The following is a 16158-nucleotide window of genomic DNA, read 5'->3' as shown; positions in this document are numbered from 1 at the left end:
GGAGAGGAGTGGGGGGAGGGGGAGGGAAAAGGGAGACGGGGAGGGAAATGGGAGGCGGGGAGGAGGCAGAAATTTTTTTTCAATAAAAAAATTATATTACAAAAAAAAAAGAAACTACAAACCTATCTCACTTTCAATAGTTACAAATATAAGTAAATGAATAGCTCTGGAATAGACTCGACCAAGCATGGAAATCCATTGTAATGAAAACGCTGATTTTGGAAACAAAAAAAAAACAAGAAAAGGAAACTTCTCGTATGTTGGTTAAGGATTATGTCACCCAAAGCAATCTATAGATTTATTGCAGTCAGTCGCCGCCAAAATACTAATGACATTATTCGCAGAGCTATAAAAAGTCTTTAAAATCATGTGGAACTATGCACATAAAAATAGAATACAACTGAGCAAAAGGAATAAAGCTAGAGACAGCATCATACTTGGTTTTGGTACAAACTGCAGAGCCACAGCAACCAGGCCAGCATTGTGTTGACATAGAGACAGACGTGTAAACCAAGAGACACAACAGACATCCTAGAAATAAACCCATGCATCTTTATCAAGTGGTTTCTCAACAAAAGCATCCAAACAGATGCCAGACAAAGGGCAACCCCTATCATAAACAAAGACGCAGGCAACCCTGGGTGACCACATATAGAAGACAGACACTTGGTGGCTGCCTCTAGCCTACTTAGGGACTTTTGTCCGACATTCCCATTGCATGGCCAAGGCCGTGTTTTGGCTACAGAAAAGTAGCAAGCTACTTAACCTAACCCTGTTTTGAGCCTATGAGCTTCAACGACTTTCCAGTTACACTCATCCAACTTCCTCTGTTACATTCCATCCCAAAGTGGCTCTCACATACACAACCCGCCTCATGCTGTGCAGTCAGCTTCACAAGGCTTCGTGAATGTTCGAGCACTCAGATGATGAAAGTCTGCTTGGTGTAGCGACGAGATCAGATTTCTGTGCCTACCAGGGTGACAGCTATAGGAGACTAACTCCTTGACCTCATCTCCGGATAGTTGTTTTTCCCGTACCACACCTGTGCATAAGCCTAGTGGCAGACGCCCTATTACGGGACCGGTAGAAATCGTCTTGCTATTCTGAAGCTACTCACAGAATGACGTCCTTGAAGCGCATGTGCCCGTTCACAATGAGGTAAGCGCCAAACCGGAAACAGGCAGCGTAGGAAAAATACATGAATGCTTGAGAGATGCTGAAGGTGATGCCATAGATGTGTGCCTTTCGCACTGAATTCCTGAAAAGCAGACGCATTTGTTCACAATTAATACTCATAGCCGTTATCCGGCGTCTCTTACCCTCTGTCTAGCTAAAAGCACAGCTTAGCCTGTTCAGTCTGGGCTAAATGCCTGTCTTCTAGGGTATCCACTTAAGTACCAAAGTATTTCTGACTTACACAATGAATAGTCTGTTATCATGAAAAGTGGTTTTGAGAACCAAATGCACTAAACGACATGACTACCTACCATAGTGCCTAGCACATGGTGGCTTTTACATTATAGCTACTATGATACACTGCTTAATAATTCAGATATTAAACTGTATTATGTAATAATTATGTCAAAAGTACCACAGATACCAGTGTTATAAACAGCATTGTGATCATCTGTATATAATTTGTTTACATATTCTTTTTTTTTTTTTTTGAGACAGGGTTTCTCTGTAGCTTTGGGGCTTCTCCTGGAATTCCCTCTGTAGGCCAGGCTGGCCTTGAACTCACAGAGATCCACCTGCCTCTGCCTCCCGAGTGCTGGGATTAAAGGCGTGCGCCACCATCGCCCAGCTTGTTGATATATTCTTATCATGGGTCCTGTACACACACAAGCTGTAGTCACATGTCAAACTTATTTCAGTTTCACAAAAGCCAGTGGATAATTGACGTTTGTGTAGCTATACATCCAGAACTCTCCAAGCTAGATCCTGCCAGCCCCATACATAAGTTATTCCATACTGTTTCTAATTAGAATCGTTGCTACACTTTGTGAGATTTCTGAATCCAGCCCCAGTAATTTCTTACTCTTAGGAGATTCATTGTATTGTTGATTTGGGAGGTGTCACTTGTGTACTGTGACCATGGTGTTATGTTTATTTGGGCATTAACTTGAATACTGTAATTACAATGTTACACTTAACATTATGGCTACATCATTAAGTTTTGATCAAATTAATAATTTTTCAGTTTTTATTCTTTGAAGTTAAAACTATACCATAAGATAATGGGGTGATGGTGCATATGCACATTAAATATCAAAGAGAAATGGTAGCTGTGTATTCTTTAGCATCATGGAAGTACACACAATGGACGAACTGGAACATGTTGAGGATTCTTGCTCAGATATTCAAGTGTTCAAAACTACTGATTCCTTAACGCAGGTATGGTGGTACATGCTTTCCCACATGTGGTAAGCTAGGCAGAAGGATCACGAGTTCAAGGTTAGCCTAGATTGTATAACAAATTGTAGGTTATCCTGGGCTACATAGTAAAATCCTGTAAGAAAGAGAGAGAGAAAGGGGGAGGAAGGAAAGGAGGGAGGAAGACAAGAAAGGAAGGGGGGAAAAGAAGAAAGGAAGGGAGGGAAGAAAGAAAGGAATGAAGGGAAAGAAAGAGAAAAGAAAGGCTGTATCTACCGCTGTTCCAGTCTATACATCGTGTTAATTTTGTCAGAGTGAAGGTGGTTTGCTTACAAAACCAGACAAGTAGAAAACAGAACGCGGGGAGATTTCAAATGAGCCAACTCTAAACCATGAAAGGGGCTTCATGTCTTTTTCTTCAGAACAGCCTGGAACTGGTCCACATTTAGAAGACAAGGGAGACACTGTCCTCTGGAATAAAGCCAATAGAACTCATTCTTAAAGCAGCCTGTGTACTCAAGAAAAGATAGGTTTGAACAACTTCCTCAGAGCATGCTCATCCTGAGCCACCCAGATGAGCTACACCACAGTGACAAAGTTTTCTGTAGCCCCCGATACCTCTTGGCCCTCAGAGGAGACCTAACCCTTACTGTGTTCACGAGAGCAAAGAAAAGTGAGTCCTGGCGTTTGATGAGATAATTATCAGAAGAGGTGATTACTGTTGAGAGCAGAGATTTCTAACGCTTTCAGGGGACAGCAGCCCAGTCTGGGAACGCAGTAGGGGTGCAGCAATCATGCTTATTACCTGTAAGGTCCATGCAATTTTTCAACATACATTGATTCAAATTTTCTTTCCTGGGTCAAGGACACAACAGTTCGAATGTTTTCTATGGCCTCTGTTGCGATCTGTAACAGAAAGACCTCAATTAGAAATGATACTTTTATTTCTGAAATGAAAAATCTCTGTCAGATGTACTCTGAGGGTCAAGACAAGGATCTTAGATTTCTTCAAATAAAATCAAAGGCAAAATACATTCTTTAAGACTAGGTTTCTAACAAAATTAGCCTTGGGGTTGTGTACACTGGAGCAGCTAAGTCTCTGGATGCTCATGGAGGCGTATGGCTGAGGGCCAGAATGAGTTCAATCACAGCCTTTAGTGACCTCGCTTTCTTCATAGGGTAGAGTCTAGAAGGCACAATTAAGCAATGGTTTCTAGGGGTCCACTGGAAATGATGGTCATTTTTACCTGGACACACCGCTTCTTAGACAAGCTGTCTACCCAAAAGCAGGAAGGAGACTCCAACTTGAAATAATATGGCCCTGTTCTAAGCTGCTGTTTAAATGAAGGAAACAAGCCTGGTCCTGGTTAATTAGACTCGGTTTCCTGGAGGTGGAGGCAAGTACCTGTTGTGAGACCCTGTGGATTCAGAGGAGTAGTCATCACTTAGGGAACAGATCTGAATGCAGATGTTTGAGGAATGAAACAGATGTGCAGGGACACTTATTAAGAACACAGCCTGTGGACCTCAGACACAGAGACAAAGAGAACATAGTCTGTGGACCTAAGAGACAGAGACACAGAGAGAACACAGCCTGTGGACCTTAGACACAGAGACAAAGAGACAGACTCAGAGCGAACACAGCCTGTGAACCTACTGCCTGCACTTGACATATATTCTTTATGTCAAACCACTTTAACCCAAGCCATCCAAAAGGTTTGCGATTTTGTTTTTCAATTTTTGTAGCCTACCCTTTGGGCATTGTCTGTGATTAGCAAGTGAATCTGCATTTATGTTCTACAGGCATGTTCCCTGGATATACCAGCAACATGAGGATCTTACATTTTCCAGTTTTGTTTCATCAATTTTAACATCTGTATTTCAGCTTCCTATTGTTAAGCAGGGAAAGATACTTGTTACCTTGGGCTGAAAAGGTCTATCTCTTTAGATAATAAATAATCTATCGGATAATAGAAGCAGCCAAAACGTTGCCACATTGAAGGACACGATCTCCTTTAGCGTCAGGACAACTCTGGGGCAGTGTTACTCCTGCTCTGACAGGTGACGGAGGCTCAGGGTGGTTCCCCCATAGGCCTGAAGCCTCAGAATCAACTCAGGGTGTGAGAACTGCAGGGCCCCTGATGCCAAGTCTGCTGTCAGCCAGCTGCGCTGTGCTGCTCTGTCTACTTTGAGATTTGCACAAGGGGAAACCAGTTGTAAACAAATTTCCTATCAACCCTTGATTTTCTGGGTTAACTTTGTGGTCTAGCTCTGATATTACAGGCTCCTGAGCTCGGAATATGGGATCTAGTCAAGACATCCACGATATAAATCCATTATTCGGATGACAAAGGACATGTTGATGGAGCTGATCAGTAGGATGTACATATATATTAATATTATATCTACAGGATCGCATTCCAAGTGTACATATGATTTGTGGCTATAATCTTACTTTACCTTCCTCCCCCAACTGCACAGCAACAAATATTCTAAGTTTTCCTTGGAAAACTGAAATGGGACTGTCCAGTGCCTGATATATTTTACCCATTAATAAAAATGTATACTCCAGTAAACGAGCACTTTCTTTAGAACAGGTGATGGGAAGGAGATCATCCAGGCTCCCACTCCTTCCTTGGATCCCAGTCCCAGGACGGCACTGCAGCAGGCTGCCTCTTTGTGTAGACCAGACTGGTCTTACACTGGCAGCAATTCTCCTTCATCTGCCTTCGAAGTACCATGCCACACTGCACCGCACCTTACCATACCAGACACTCCGTCTAACCCCAGTTCTGTCAGTGAATCAACAGTTAATGGAGAAAACAAAATTGAACCTTGACTGAATTGTTGGCGACTAAAACAGCTTTAGTGCCTCCCAGTGTTCAAACCCATCATCAGACTGCATGTCGAGCCATTCATCTGGTCCCCAGGATGGCAGCTCTAGGAAGGTTACAGAGAAGCCTGAGCGGCACCATGCGTGGAGTCCCACTTCACCAACGTAGAAAGGCCACCGGACCCGGAAGCTTTCTCCGGCATCATAAGGTCTGAACAGAAGCCAAGACTAAGAACTGAGAGTCTAAGTCTGTCCCCAACATTATTCAATTCTACTGCCTTACTTCTGCCAAAATTTGGCAATTTTCATTGTTATAAAAATATTAACTCTCTGAATAGAGTCAAGATTACTATGTTGGGTAGATTCAAGATGTTTTTATTTGTGTAATTTGTCTAAGGAAATTTTATTTTCACTCTGATAACTTTCTCTTGAGGAATGAAGACGAACTCCAAGATCGGGGGCATGGGCAAAGCAACTGTTATTGGCTTGTTTGTTTATTTAGTTGGTTGGTTGATTTGTTTGTTTTCAGAAGTCAGCTATGGCACACAGAGTGAAGAAAATGGTACCTTCCATTACCTAAGGCAGAACATAAGAGTGTGTTCAACAACTGGGAACACGCAAGGACGAAGTCCAGGACCCACAACACACATGCTCCCAGGGGACTCTGGTTCCAGAGCAAGGTCATGTACAAACGACAAGAGTTCTGACTGAAGCTGGGGGCCACTAACCCACGGAGTGGCAGGAGGAGGGGGTGGATCTCAGGGAGAGAACCTGTCTAGTGGAAACACGCCCCACTACAGCCCCAGTCTCGGGGGTTTGGGCTGCTGTTTATTTTGTGATGTGCCCCAGCATGGCCTTGAACTAGTGGCGATTCTCTTGCCTCTAACTCTTGAGTGATGAGCATACAAGCACAGGCCACCACAACCGGCTTTAATCTTACCATGTTACGTCAGCCACTTAGAGGCAGACAGTCACTCAACTTCAAAGTCTGTCTCCATGTGGGGTGGAGACACTGACTCCCCCCACCACACACACACACACACACACACACACACACACACACACGCCTGTCATGAAGGTATTCAAAGTGATGCTTGTGAGTGATGCTGAGGTTGGTGCTGGGGGAACCACCAGTTTGTACTAACCACCTGCTTTACCCCCTAAGTTCTCACTACAGAATGATGTTTACATCCACGAGAACAGACGTGTCCTCGGACACAATCTGCACCTTACCATTTGAACGTGCATGCGTTACAAATCAAGCGTTTATGTGTGGATTCAGACACACTTAGATACCTATAGGGACTGAGGTGGTGAGAGTCTGGCCATGGACTTGCTTCCTGTCCACACCCCTACATTTGCAAAAACGAAGGATCTGGCTCGGCACATCAGAGTTCTTGTTCTGAAAGCACAAGGCCTCGGTTCAAATACGCAGCATCCACGGAAGAGGCCTGTCACCCCAGGGTGTGGGAGCACAGCAGGCCGACCCCAGGGGTCACTGGCCAGTTCCTCTGAGCACAGTGCTGGGACCATCTATCCGGGAATAGGTAGAGAGCAAAAAAGGACCACACTCAATGTGCTTCTATGGTCTTGCACACTTGGCACTTGAATGTGCATGCATGTGCACACATACACTTGAGAGGTAGCATTATCATCTGCCTCACAGAATGACCGTGATGATATTAAGAATAGGTTCCTAGGGGGATTTGATTGGGGGAGGGGGAGGGAAAGGGGAGGCGGCGGTGGGGAAGAGACAGAAATCTTTAATAAATAAATAAATTAATTAAAAAAAAGAACATTGCAGGCCTCCCAGGTATATTAACCGAACAGAAAATAAAAATGCAAAGGAGAACATTCTTTTTTTTTTTTTTTAAAATAGGTTCCTATATGTAGTACATTTGTCACACAATCTCTATTGTCACTATACATTAGAACCACAAAATAAGGAATTACTGCCACCTAGTGGCTGCTAACTTTAACACTAAAAATAACAGTGGTGTTGGGGGCGAGTGTAGGCAACATGATGCTCTTTATGACTCATCCAAGTCTATCCTCTGCCTTAAACTCCTTTATCCTCCTAGAAACAGAAGCAACTCTTATTGAAAACACCACGGTAAAAGACTAGGGCTACAGAGAATAATTAGACTCTGTATCCCCGAGAGAAGCCTACAGGTTTCTTTTGATAGCCAAAGGTTACACCGGGCAGATTTTGAGATTTAAAGCATCACAGTGTCACAGTGGCTTAGGAGTGCTGACAGCTGCTGAAGCAATCAGATTGAAGGTAAAGCTAAGCTCTTATCGATAAATTAGTGACTTTTGTTCTATCAGTGACTTCAGGATATACAGTCAAGATGAGGTGCCTCTGGGAAAATTTGGAAGATCTTTATAGTAAGTTCTGCCTGGAAGCTGGAAGTTTTGCACGATCCATCCCATCTTTGAGTTCTAGGCATTATCGATTCAGTAAACACTTTGCACAGGTTGTATGGAAACAGTAAAAGTGCCAGTTCAGGCAAGGCCTGTCCACAAGCAGCACGTGCTAGCTGACGCCCACTTAGCTCACCTTTCCAGCGGCTTCCAGTTCTTTCTTATCTCTCTTGGCATTTCCAGCCAACATTTTCATTTCCACAACTCCCGAGACAGCAACGAATGGGACAACCGATAGCAGCAAAAGTGTCAATTGCCAACCGTAGATAAATGATATGATAATTCCGGTTCCAAGGTTGGCTGTGTTCTGTGCAATTAAAGCCAACCTGGTTCCTGTGGCCTTCAAGAGAAAAAGAGTAAGGCAGCTGGGTGAAGTTCCAAACCACGGGGTTCCTCCCTTCGGCTTCCTACCAGAACGTGAAGGGTTTCATTCTCTCAGTAAACCCACGCTTGGGCCAACAGGTTTCACTCTCATCCCTTCAGCCCATGAATCACCTACTGTATGGATAAACGGTGAGCTCTCTCTCTCTCTCTCTCTCTCTCTCTCTCTCTCTCTCTCTCTCTCTCTCCCCTTTTCAAAGGGGAACCTAAATCTCAGTAATATAAATAAAAATTTGGTTCAGTTCGCAGATAGAAATTTATACTCTTCTAGAAACCATAGTACATGAGACCATTAACCATAAAACATATTGTGTTTGAATTAGTCATTTGCACAATTCAGAAAGCCAGGACCACTGTCATGGGCAATGTTGTCATCTCCCTGGTTCACCCTTTCCCTTCTCTCTTACTGTGGAATGAAGGAACTTCACAGGGTAGGGAAGCTGGCCAGAGAACCGTTTTTCTTTTGAGACAGAAATTGCCTCAGGCTTGAGTGTGACTTATGAGCTGTAACTAGAGTTCTGGAAGGGGCTTTCATTTGAACTATGAGGCACAGATGTATGTCCTTTCCTTAGACGGGAAACACAGAAGCTTCTAGTTCTGATTGCTATTGGTTGCCAACCAAGAGATCAGCCTCCTGAAGCCAATGCCGAGGAGGTGACTCACCAAACAGACAGAAGGAACCTGGAGTCCCTGACACCAGCAGATCACGCCACCCTGAAGTCTAAACTTTCCCCTTGCTGTTCATGATAGTTTCAACGGGATGCTCTACTATTTCCAACTGAAAGTATCTTTTGAAAAATGTTTTTAGGGCCTTGTACACTGCGGGCAATCTGTCCACCAGTGAGCTATCCCACACACCCACACTCCCGACTGGAAGCATCTCGGGAGATGGAGCAAGCAGGTTCGCTTTATCAAGGAAAGGCCAGCAGAGCGCAGCCTACGTACTCCTTGGACTTGCGCAGCATCCGTGGCGAGTCTCGTGGAAAGGGCTCCGGTGCTGTTTCTGTAATCGTCAAACCAGCTCATGTCCTGTGGAATTAAACACGCCTTTAAGTTAGCTCGCAGCTAAGACCAGCAGAAATAAAGCCATCTCTCCGTGCTCCAGTGAGAAGAAACAGCCACTCTGAATGTGGCTACTTAAATTCAGGGGAGACCTTCTGCGCAGAGTGGCCAACCAGGGGCAATCTTGAGCACCCCACTGCATACGCACTAGGCCACAGGTCCTGACTGCCTCCCATGATAGGAAGGGGTCTCTAGTCAGAGATAAGGAACAGATTCATCTGCCAGCTCCGCCCCAAAGCTGGACTCCTGCGACTGTTCCAGCTGCTAAGTTGTCACAACTTGAGCTATGGACACCTCTGCCCTGTAGGGTAACTTCTTTCCAACTGAATAGATACTTTCAGCTGGAAATAGTAGAACTTACAAATTGTAAACAGGGAAATTAAATGCTATACTTCTGCTTTATTTTGTCTAAACAAGGACTTTAAAAGTGTATCTTATATTTGACACAATTTATAAATATTTATTGGCAGTATCTTTTACTGTCATATAAAGTTATTTGCCCCAAAACAGCAGGAGTTTGAAAAGTTCCCAAAAGAACTCATCACTTCAAATGTGCTCAAAATATAATGCCTGTTTGTGCCTGGTGTGGAAAGAGATGCAACCATGAATTGAACAGTCAATTGGCTTCCTCTTTCCTTAAAGGAGAAACATGTGTTCTCATATTTCCCACACACCCTACCCCAGAACGAGAACTTATGTAATAAGTCACATTTTAATGAATTACCAAGGGAAATCAGTGTGGACACAGAGCTCAAGGCAAAACAATAGCTCAACTTCTAGCATTTGGGAAAGCTTCGGTAGAAGGCCAACTGCACCACATGAACGTGGGTGCTACCAACTACTTTCTTCTTTGTACAAAGACACCTTACAGTCTCCAAAGACTGGCCAGTGTCTGTGCAAAATCCAGGAAACAGATACAGGTACTGGAAATAGAGTATCTGCACGGAGACAGACAGCTGTCTGCCTTGAAAAGCCTGCTCCCATGAAGCTCCTGAGATGTCACTGGCTAGTTCAAGACTAGGTCACTAGGACCCTAGTCATTCCTGGTATGGACGTCTCAGAGGGGGGGGGTATATGACCATTGGCATGCCAAACAAAGCAGGCAGAGTCTTAAATCTAAACACTGGGTACCATATCCCATGCCCTCACCTGCCGCAGCATCGCTTTGAAGGCCATGGACCGCAGTCTTGCGGTGAGGATCTCGCCAGCCTTCCCAAATGTGAAGCCCTGGGGGAGAGAAAAAGGCTCGGGTTCCTTCCGCCTCTTACGATTGTCCTCTCACAGCTGCATGTATTCACACTGATTTTACAGTATCTCTACGTCGATGCAAACAATGAAGGCCAACTTAAAACGCAGGCGCTGCAGAGTCAGTGGCGTGTGCTGGAGCAGTAACCCTGAAAACCTGTACATGTCCTGTTTCGGCTTCTCTCTCATTTCGAGGGCAGCATCCCAGTAACCAAGATACCGCATCGAACTAGAATGTTTGCTGTGTTCCTAACACTTCGAACATAATGAAACAAAAAAAAAAAAAAAAAAAAACAAATTCTGCACAGAGACACACTTTGGCTGCTGTGCTGTAGAAAGAGGAGATTCCCCTCCACTGGCACAGCCCCACCTGCTCCTGGAATAGCCAACAATTAGGTTTCACTTCCTCTCCAAGTCTCCCTGCCAGACAGTTTCCCTCTCCCTAACAACTGTGTCCAAGCTGGAGAGGAGCCCAGACGTCCAGAGCTGGCCTTGCTTCTGGAGCACGTAGCGTGGTTGGGCTCTAGCAATGCTGTGAGTGCCGGGCAGGCTGTGGCGAACGCTTGTGAGGGCACACTGCTGAACTCTTGACTAAGCCAGGAGGGTGAGTGGGATGCAACTGCCTCACAGGTTCCTTGTGTAGGACAGGCCTGTCCTCACCTGTCTTTGCTGGAGGATTGCTGCATGCTGCCTCATTGCTCCTATACCTTCCAGAATTCCGCTCCCCAGAGAGCCTGGCACCTCTGAGGCACTCCTGACAAGGCAATGATTTTCAGATAAAAAAAAAAAAAATCTCATCTTGCCATTACCTCTGACTCCATAATGAAAAGGGAGAAGCATGCTGGGCATGACTAGTTACATTCTGCTCGCACCCTAGATTGTCTTTGAGAACCCCGTCATGCCCACTGGATTGACCATGGCTTGGGGAAAGCTTAATTTGGTAGAAAAGAAAAACAGGTACCAATTTCTTGTTCTTGTTTACTTGTCTGAGTCAGGACTTCACTGTGTAGTCCAGGCCAGCCTCTAACTTGTGATTCTTCTGCCTCAATTTCTCGTGTGCTGGGATTATAGATATGTGCCACCTGCCTGGTTTTGACGAGCTTTCCTGGACTGGTCTATAATATATGGATATTAATGTATGTCCTTTCTAATAGTTCGCCAATTAGGAAGGAAAAGAAATTCAAAGTTACTTGATATTGGGAAAAGTAATAACAAAAAAAGAGAGGATTTTATTCTATTGGTTTTCAGTTTCCAGTGGATGAGCCTGGGACTTCTTCTGCCATAATGACTATTTGCCAAGGACACACTTGTTTGCACACTTGGGGTTTCCCGGCGAAGGGGTGTGCCCTCTAATGAGCCTTGCCTCCCACTCACTTCAGTGTGAGTCTCTGTTGCTTGGTTAGGTGTGTATCAGTTTCTCCAGTCCCAGACAGGCAGAGCGATCGTCACTGCTTACCTGAAGGAAGAAGGTAAAGAACGAAAGGACTCCCAGGCCCAAGAAGATCAGTGAGAACATGTTACACTTCTGCTGCTTCACGGCATCGTCCCCGGGGCCGAAGATCTAGAGAGAGCATTAGAACACGCGTGAATGGCCGGACCCAGCCTGCTCACTCCTGCCCTAGACAATCTGTGAAAGCAGTCTTTCAATATGTGGTGTTTCTCAATTGCGGGAAAGTACTAGCTTAGAATTGAGCATTTTAACCATTATTAAGTGTACAGTTTAGTGGCCTGACATACACACATATTATAGGGCTTTTCGTCCCTTCCATTGCCAGCAGGATTTCATGATCCCAATAAACAACTCTTTGTCCCCCCTCCTGGTAGGCCCTGGCGTCATCTGTGACTTGGGGGATTATGGGTAATACATAGGTTGAGAACAGCAGAGAGCTGTGAGGTGCCTCTCCCCTTCCTCTGTCCCCTAGCGCCAGCCCTCAGCCTTCCCCTTCAGGAGCTTACCCTGACCAACCTTCTCCTCTCCCTTGTCCCCATGCTCTGGTCTTAAAATACTTATTAATACCGGACGCATTCTAAGGCTGTATCTTTGTTGTGTGTGAGAGATGCCAAAGGAAGGTTCGTTTCATGAACTGTCTTTCTAGTGTCTGGACCTTAAAAAATGTGCCTGCAAGTCATGAGTCTCTTGAGGTACAAGAAAGCCACAGATTGTCTTATACTAAAATTTAAAGACTCAGAGGGTCCTTTCTAATTTTTTTGTTGTTTATGGTCTTAACACAGATCAATGCCTGACATCATGAGACTAATACGTTTCAGCATGTTGGAGGACAATTTGTTTCTATTCAACAAGTCTCCCCAATAATCATAGAGGGTGGTTAAGGTGTTTACACAACACAAAGACAGACACTTGGGGTCGCTTCGTACTCACGTCCCTTGCTGGGCTTAATGATTGGGTTTGCAGCTGCACAGCTGGCAGACACTCTGAAATGCCCCACATGGTAGCTATGTGCTCTCCACCCCCAGGCACTCTGTGAGACTGCTCATTCCACAGATGAAGAAACAGCAGTGCAATGGGAAGAGTAGTTCCTGGGGTCACCCACATGCTCAACATGGAGGCCAGCCCGTGCCTAGAACCTGGGCTTTGCAGGAGAGTAGGATGTGAACTCACCTTCCCATCCATTCCACCCCTCTGGGCCTGTGGTCCTGTGAGCCAACTGCCAGCCCTTCTAGATAAACACATATGAGCTACCACCTGACCCAGGTTTCACCCAAGTGATGACAGTTAACCAGAGTGATTTCTTCGTTGTCTTTATACTTTGTAAGTTCCTAACGTTGTGACAGGATGCTTCAAAGGCTACTCATTTTCTCTTATAATAAGATTGGCTTTAAAAGGAAATTAAGGGCTCTACTTAGGTTAATCCGAAGGGACTTAGCCCCGGACCTGGTGAGGCTGAGCTGAGCACTCTGATGACCTGTCTCTGCTCAGGTTGCCATGGATTCTTCACACTTACAGCTATCATCTCCGACAGGATGATGGAGATGGCCGGCTGGAGGGCCCCGTTGACAATGGCACAGACTGTTCCCACCACAAAGTAGGGCCACTCCGTCTTATTCAGCTTCAAGACTTGCAGAAAAGACACTGGTGGCACATTTGCATCCTAGAACATATAGATGTCAGAACAAACTGGTGATACCGCCCTTTGGTGCCGCAGACACAAGCTGGTGACCACACAACCATTCGGTGCCCGCAAACATGAGCTGGTGACCATACAACCATTCGGTGCCCACAAACATGAGCTGGTGACCATGCAGTAATCTGGTGTTGTAGACAAAGAGGAGGCATGACTATTACCCTCAACTGTTATGCAGACTCAACACAAAAATATGTCCTGTCTTTGACAGTACCTACAATGACACAGGGCTGAGCATGAACCTTACACACAGGTGAAAATTTCCACGCGGTGGCCACTGTCTCTGATCTGCAGCTCGTGAGGTAACAGGATCAAAGTTTCAGCTCAGGGTCTGTGTGATAGTCATGGTTAGGCCACCTGAGCTGAGCTATAGTTTCCCATCAGTGTATAACGCTATGGCCTTGCCTTTCTAACAGCGATGCTATCAGATCAAAGGAGGCAACAGACAGAAACAGATGGATCCAGATCCTCTCAAATGTAGAACAGCATCATTATCAATAATGATATTTCTCTGCCCAGGACTGCCAGATTAATCACAACCCCTTTCTTATCACAAAGGCTGATCCCAATGATGTGGGATTTCACTGGTTAATAAAGGAACTGCTTTGGGCCTATAGCAGAGCTATAGGGAAACAGAGCTAGGTGAGGAAAACTAAGCTGAATGCTGGGAGAAAGAAGGCAGAGTTAGGAAGAAGCCATGGAGTCGCTGCAGGAGACAAATGTGATTTTGCTGATAGGCCACGACTTCGTGGTGATGCACAGATTAATGGAGAAGGGTTAAATTAAGATGTAAGAGTTAGCCAAGAAGAAGCTAGAGCTAATGGGCCAAGCAGTGATTTTTTTTTTAATATTTATTTATTTATTATGTATACAATATTCTGTGTATATGCCTGCAGGCCAGAAGAGGGCACCAGACCTCGTTACAGATGGTTGTGAGCCACCATGTGGTTGCTGGGAATTGAACTCATGACCTCTGGAAGAGCAGACAATGCTCTTAACCTCTGAGCCATCTCTCCAGCCCCAAGAAGTGATTTAAATAATACAGTTTCTGTGTGATTACTTCAGGGCTGAGCAGCCGGGAACCGACAAGTGGCCTCCCACTACATCCCAGGACTCATTTGGGACTAGCTTTATTATCTCTGGACTACAAAGGTGAAGATTAAACATCTTAGCACAACGACTATATTTTATCTCTTTTTCCCTAGGAAATCCGTTTTTCATTCCCATTTGTTTAATTCACTGTCAAATATATTTAAAAATTGGATTTCCTTTTCTTTAAAAAAAAAAGCATGCAGCCCACAGTAAGAAACACATATTCTTTAAGGCTAAGGATTTCAACAGCAAAACCCAGAGACATAGGCTTTACCCAGAGCGGAAAACAACTTACGAGTTCACTGGCGTCTGCCTCTAGCCTGTGCTGATGCGCTCTTGAACTTTTAAGACTTTTCTTGGTGGAGTTCCTGAACAAGTGAGCTTCCCAGCCATTGGGGGCCATGCCGCTTGCAGCTTTTTCTTCACTTAGTTCAACTTCAAATTCTGCTGACAGGCTGTGGCTTCCTGATGTCTGAATGACAGATAGATCATTAAAGTGTGTGTGTGTCCAGATGAACAGAATCTCCAAGTTTAGAATAACAAAGCAACTCTAAATGTTAAATGTATCACGGTATCTACAGAGTTGAATTAAAACCAGGTTGAGGTTTGAGAACAAACAAACAGTACTGAATTGAGCATCCAGTGAGCCCTCAAGGTCACCATGGTTCCTCCTCCATCTCTGCTAAAGGACCAACAAGGAACTGGGAGTGAAGCACAATCAATAAAAACTCAGGGTTAGAAACTCGGGTTCAACCTGAAGATCTGAAAAGCAAAAGAGGCAGCCACTAACTCTAACCTGGACCTCAGTGTGAAATGGCGATTCTTCCTCCTAGAATCTCAGGAGCCTGCATCTGAGAGCGGACTCACCCCATCTTATATTCCTTTCTAGGGCTTGGATCAAAAGCGTGCACCACTGGGACCCGATTTCTATGGCTCCTGGGATTAAAGGTGTGTGTTACCATAACCTGGTCTGTAAGGGTGACCAGTGGGACTGTTTGACTCTCAGATCTTCAGGCAGTCTTTATTTATTAAAATTCATTTGAAATGCCACTGCATGGGAGGGTAAAACAAAACTCAGAAGTAGGCATGGTGGGGGACCAAGGGAGAAACACACGGGTCCTAAATTCCCCAGAACTGTTAGGAGCAGCAGAGGTGATTCAATGTAGCCCGATTCACTTCACACGGGATAACAAGGCCTAACTGGCTAAATTTGGCAGCACTACTACTGACAACTAGCTGCATATTATTTTAATTTATTCATATTGGACCACTGTTCAGTTTGAAAATGAACGCATTCTCTTGGGAAAGAAGGCCAAGAGAATATGGTACAGACTTTAGAGCAATCTGGTTGTTTCCTAGCCCAAGTCCTTGTAGTAGCGTGAGACCATTCTTATGGGTTAAACAGACATGGGACAGACAAGGATGGGTAAGAGTTATTTCACTTGAGGATCCCACATGTCATCCCAAAGCCTTGCTCATAATCATGTCAACGTGAAAACTAAAATGGAATTAAAATACCATGTCTCTGTTTCTTTAGCTGTAATTAAGAGCAAAAGCAGTTTAAGGGAGAGAGAGGAGCTTTGATTGGCTGGCAATTCCAGGCTA

General features: G+C 44.7%; 1 protein-coding gene across 1 annotated transcript in view; it reads right to left on the bottom strand.

The window, feature by feature from the left end:
• The window catches only part of Abcb4 (ATP binding cassette subfamily B member 4), a 53071-nt gene that overhangs the window by 10275 nt on the left and 26638 nt on the right, over window positions 1-16158 (bottom strand). The window contains exons 16-23 of the mRNA XM_050139789.1: window positions 14849-15025; window positions 13282-13428; window positions 11775-11879; window positions 10223-10300; window positions 8957-9040; window positions 7767-7970; window positions 3179-3279; window positions 1118-1258 (exon numbers count right to left, since the gene is read on the bottom strand). Coding sequence (XP_049995746.1) covers window positions 1118-1258; window positions 3179-3279; window positions 7767-7970; window positions 8957-9040; window positions 10223-10300; window positions 11775-11879; window positions 13282-13428; window positions 14849-15025 — 1037 coding nt within the window. The remainder of the gene's footprint in view (window positions 1-1117; window positions 1259-3178; window positions 3280-7766; window positions 7971-8956; window positions 9041-10222; window positions 10301-11774; window positions 11880-13281; window positions 13429-14848; window positions 15026-16158) is intronic.

The sequence above is a fragment of the Alexandromys fortis genome, unplaced genomic scaffold (assembly GCF_014885135.2).
Source record: "Alexandromys fortis isolate MF-2015 unplaced genomic scaffold, M_Fortis_MF-2015_v1.1 scaffold_38, whole genome shotgun sequence".
Taxonomy (NCBI): Eukaryota; Metazoa; Chordata; class Mammalia; order Rodentia; family Cricetidae; genus Alexandromys; species Alexandromys fortis.
This window is presented reverse-complemented; position numbering and strand designations above follow the sequence as displayed.